The sequence below is a fragment of the Lolium rigidum genome, chromosome 6 (genome assembly GCF_022539505.1).
Source record: "Lolium rigidum isolate FL_2022 chromosome 6, APGP_CSIRO_Lrig_0.1, whole genome shotgun sequence".
NCBI classification, from domain to species: Eukaryota; Viridiplantae; Streptophyta; class Magnoliopsida; order Poales; family Poaceae; genus Lolium; species Lolium rigidum.
The window spans coordinates 121,937,726-121,942,900 of record NC_061513.1 but is presented as its reverse complement, the minus strand read 5'-3'; the positions used below and the strand labels follow the sequence as shown (position 1 = coordinate 121,942,900).

Below are 5,175 nucleotides of genomic sequence, written 5' to 3'. Positions count from 1 at the left end.
TCAAATATCGCATACTATAACTTTTTCTTATCCTGCTTAAGACCCTCAATTTGTTCCCTCAATGCCTCTCTTTCTCCCTCCCACTCTTCCTTCCTAGACCCCAACACTTGTGCTTGCGTTCGCTGCACATTCTTCAACATAGCCACCTCATCTTTGAGTGCATGCAGTTCATCTTGGCCTCGGTTCTAAACAAACTATAGTACAATCAGGCCTCGTAAATCGTAGCACTAACTAGTGGAAGAGATGCTTGATCAGAATCTTATGCAATATCAAACAACGGACTTCGATCATGGCAGTAGGTTATGAAGAAACATCTCTCCAGGGACTTAGCGCTACCATGTAATCATCGGGATGAACACTGAAACCCCAATCTGCCACAATGTCAACCTAAAACCTAGATCTAGCCAGAACATCATGTTCATTACTGCCAAAACAATGTGCAAGAACACCACTCTACCGATTTGAAGCAAGTAATCTAGCTAGACAAAAATAAGAACGAACTACAACCCAAATCAGAGCAGATCTAATATGCATGCGGCGAATAACCGTAGATCGAACACCAGATAACAGCAGATCTATGAACTATCAAGCCTAAAAGCTTTGGATTAGGGTCTTACCACCATGGAGGTCATCGCCGAGCAGATCTTGAACTGGTAGAAGAAGCGGGCCGTCTATGCGACGACATGATGGTGTCCCCGAATGTCCTCTCCTCAGGCCTGCTTGCGGCGGTCTTCGATCTACCGGCGGCAGTAGAATCGTCGGTGGCGACATGAGAGAGAAGGGAGAGGAGAGGGTGAGTGAGAATTGCCGAGAGTGAGAGGGGAGATGAGCGGTGAGAGGAATTATGGCGCGCCCTCTCGAGGCGCGGCGGCGTCTCCCGTGCTTCCCGACGCGGGCAACATTCACATCTTCCGCGCTCGCCAGCGCCTGACCACGGGAAACCGGCCGAATCGAGCGTTCTTGTTAGGCCAAGTTTTTCATGCATCTGGGCTGCTTTAAGAACCGTGTTGTGCAGGGAATCTTCCGTCTGGGCTACCAAACACGCGAATTTTGGCCCAACTCATGCGAGGCAGGTCGTTATTGGCAACCAATCACGCTCCTAAGTTTTGCATGCGTTTTACTATATTCTTTTGTTTAGACGCTGTTAGCGGATCAGAGTGCTGCGAATTTTCTCCCAAGGCTGAACAATGAATTCAATTAAATGAATATACTCATTGACATAATCAAATAGTATGCAAAGTTTCTCGAAAAATGTTTTTAAAGCAAATTCAGTGCTCAAAAACCAAATTTTAAAGTAACAATATATGTCAGACATTCAACCATGTTGAGAGCAGCCATAAAGGGGGTCCGGACATTTTCATCAGCATCCATCTTCTTCATTTAATGATCTCATGTCAAAAAGAACGAAGGTAGTGATCAGAGAAAGCAACACCTATAAGGCTATAAGCACATTCCCTGCTACATATGTAACTTCCGAGTTCCGACAATCATATCAGTCTTTTGCAAGGCTCAATTATTATGCAGATAACATAACATTTACAGGATGTTCCGAAAACAAATGCGAACAGCCCCAAAGCACAAGGGCAAGGGGGTATACATGGACACACACCCCGCACATCAGATCGTTGGAACCACACCTATTAGCATATACACATACAACTCTTGCAGACATCTGAAGAAGAAAAAATGGAGCCATGACGTCTTGCAAGGAAGGCAGACTAGCAGAGGAAACTCTGGTCGCAGACCACGGTCAGCTAGTCAGGTGAGTTAGGAGCATGTTAGGATTTGCCCTTAGGCTTCTTTCGTGATTTCAGGTCAATAACAATGACACTAATGTTGTCATTGCTCCCTTTCATCAGCGCTAGCCTCACGAGACAATCAGCAGCTGCTTTTGCAGCAGGGTTCATGGTGGGTTCGCCGCCGCCCTCATCAGAATATGCACCATCGTTTTTATTCTTGTGCCAAAGAAGGATCTGCCGTCGTGCAATTTTGCATGCGTCCTCATTTGACATGACATCCCATAGACCATCGCTCGCTAGAATGAGGCAGTCATCATCTTTTGCCCGAGGAACAACAGTGACTTCCGGTTTTGGAATCACAAATGGTTTCAGGTATCGGTCCCCTGCAAGAAGAATGTTGAGTTCCGCTTCAAACTGATAAACCAAAGGGAACTTCAGACAGGCAAACAAATGCATAGAGAAATTGGCTGGTTTAATATCTTAGTTTAGTTAACTTCTCACATGGACAGGGAAAACAGAGTTGTCCAAGTTTTAATAACGGAACTATTCAGACGGTGCCAACCGGAAGAAACAACTAATATCTAATATTAGCCATGGCCATAGTTCACAACTATCCGAGGCACTTGCACAGATAACAACATAAGTATATATAGGGTACCTTTGTTCCTTCAGTAAGGGGGACATTTTACTTTGGCCTTCTTAAGGACATCTGCATCCTAATCCGAACACTTTCACAAGAACATATTGAAGTCCACAGACAACTTCATCCCCATCCCCGTATTTCCAGGTAAGGAACCAAGATAAAAATGAGGAACACAGACTAATAGTAGCCATGATTTTTCCCAGATGGGAAAATGAGGAGTTGCAAGTCACTAGTACATGAAATGGATCATTTACAGTTATAATTTACTGCTTGAAATGAGCTAATGTGGTAACGTGATAGCAGATGATCTCATATATTGAAATAGCACCTGAAAGGGAAATTGGCACAGTTTGTACAGAAAAAAACATCCAAGATGTATGATCAAAATTGTGGTGCCAATTCAATTTTATGTATTCACAGGTTCATATGGAGAATGACAAATATTACCTAGATGTTTCACACAATGACCTAGTACCAGCGACTTAAGATGATTGCAAATATTAAGATAAAGGTGATAGGTTTTCTTTTTCTTTTGACAGCACAAAGGCTGATGGTTTCATATAGGCTTCCAGTGATTCAAGTATCCTTGTTTACTGAAATCACAGATGACATATGCAGGCATGCAGCAATACCCCGATAAGGCCATAGGACTACTACTATTGTAATTATATGGATGTTTGGCTGTGCCGATTAAATTAATGCCATATATGCTGCATAGGCAGAAGCAGAACACTTCAAGAGCATATCCTCGTATGATCCTACTTGTTCTGGAGCTTTTTTTTTTTTGTCTGGCGTAGCTTACAAAGAGATGCCTCCTAGAGGTTACTAAAGAGCCTTCTAGAGATCATGATAGCAACGGTACATGTTGGGCTACCAAATTTCTATATTTTAAATTTTAAATTGGTCAAAAAGTAACAACAAACATGCTTAGACCTTAATCTTATTTGAAACATTTTTTGTACAGCCAGCTTGGCATCATCAATAATTTCATACATATAATAGACTGGACATGAAAAACTTACCGATTGACCGTGACATTGCGAGTATACCAGAGACACGATAGCCATTCCAGTCAATGACCTTCCCACCTGCGGCCTCAATCCTGGCGAGCTCATCTTTCCTATCAGGCTGGAACATGGAAGCATGATCAGATAAAATTTTATAACTTACCTGGATTAATAAACTTAGCTGAGTGGTAAATTTCCAGTTTGTACTTTGTGATCAATCGAGAGAGCAATCGGCTCCTTCCCGCGGCAGAGCACGACGCGTGAATCTCCACAGTTTGCAGCAATGACATGAGATGAACAGACAATCGCAACAACAGCGGTGGAACCCACGTTATCGGCGGCAACGGGTTCCGCACGGGGCTCCCTGGAGCAATCGGAAAACATGCCGGACACCTCATCGTCGACCTTCTGGAAAGAATCGCCGAAAACCTTCTCCCATGGTTCCTTCACATCCACCTCCCCTAATTCTACTTCCCCCAGCCCCTTGCCGGCTCGCAGCACGTCTCGTAACACGACGTGGATCTTGTCCCGGCAGTAGTTTGCCACCTGCACCAGACAACATGAAGCATGAGTAACAGAGCAAGAGAGGCCTCACGGTCAAATGTGTTTCGTCAGGGCCAAGAATCAGAAAATGAGATAACTTCACCTCCGAGCCGCCGTGTCCATCGTACACGCCGAAGAGGTGCGCCGGCAGCCGGAGCTCGGAGGCGTCGAAGTCGACCCCGATCCCGCCCAGCTCCCGGCTGGTCGCGAGCATCCGCACTGGCACGTCGGCGAAGCGCGGCACGGCGGCGCACGCGTCCTCCATCTCCGCGGCGTGGCCGCGCGTCGCGGCGCAGCCCCACAGCGGCACGCACTCCATGAGGTACACGCTCCTCTTGCCGCAACCGTCCCCGCCGCGCTCCCGGCTCCCAAGATCCGGCGGCAGCTCGCTCCCGGTGGCGCATTCCGCCGAGCAGCCGCCGCGCGCGGCGGCCCCTTCCCCGGCGAACACCGTCGCCGCCATCACGAGTTCACTGCGGTCACAACCAAGAAACTGCGCCACGCGCCTGACTGAGCCACCCACCACCGTAGCGCGCGCGAATCAGGGGGGCAGCAATGGAGAAAGGCAGAAGAAAAGTAAGCGTGGCGAGGAGGGTGGGTGTCGGGTTCGGGAGTACGTGTACCAGGTGGGCGAGCGGCGTGGGAGGTGGTGAGTGGTGGGCGACGGTGTTGCGTGTTCCGGCGCGGAGGAGGGGATGCCGGCGACCGGGACTTGTGAGGGAGCAAGGCACGAGCGACAAGGAAGCGAGGTGGAGGAATGTGATTGGGCGTGCCGTAACGGACAGGTGTCGCTTCTAGGCTCTACCGCAAGTCTGCTGCTGATGACCGTTTTGTTGTTTTAGCTCTGCTTCCTCACTCAAGATATTGGTCCTCGATTTTTCGAGATTTGACTATGGCCATGGTTTTACCAATTAAATGTTAGTTAGTGCTAAAGAACACATTTTTCATCTGAAGTTTATTTGAATGATATGAACTTATCCAAACCAACTTTGGAGTAGTGTTTTCGCAAAAAAAAAAAAAGCTTTGTAGTAATGAAAAGATCAATTCTTTATGATTTGGGTAAGATTGTAATTGTGACGAATGACACGGTCAAATTTTAGGGTCAGTTGCTTTTACAACAACCCATCTTTTGCATCTACCCGCGTAGGTTGATTCTATTCTTTTGCGCTCCATTCAGGAAATTGTTTGTATAACTTCTCACTGATTTGTAGTTCTTGTTTTGTACTAACATTTTTTTTAAATT

At 46.6% G+C, this 5,175-nt stretch overlaps 1 protein-coding gene across 1 annotated transcript; it reads right to left on the bottom strand.

Moving 5' to 3' along the window:
- Positions 1-1,452: 1,452 nt before the first annotated feature.
- LOC124661068 (protein phosphatase 2C 50-like) lies at positions 1,453-4,410 on the bottom strand. Its single transcript, XM_047198930.1, has 4 exons — positions 4,036-4,410; positions 3,597-3,935; positions 3,405-3,510; positions 1,453-2,122 (listed from the first exon to the last, which is right to left on the bottom strand). The coding sequence occupies exons 1-4, from the start codon at positions 4,393-4,395 to the stop codon at positions 1,779-1,781; spliced, it is 1,149 nt and encodes a 382-aa protein (XP_047054886.1). The 5' UTR covers positions 4,396-4,410; the 3' UTR covers positions 1,453-1,778.
- Positions 4,411-5,175: the final 765 nt, after the last annotated feature.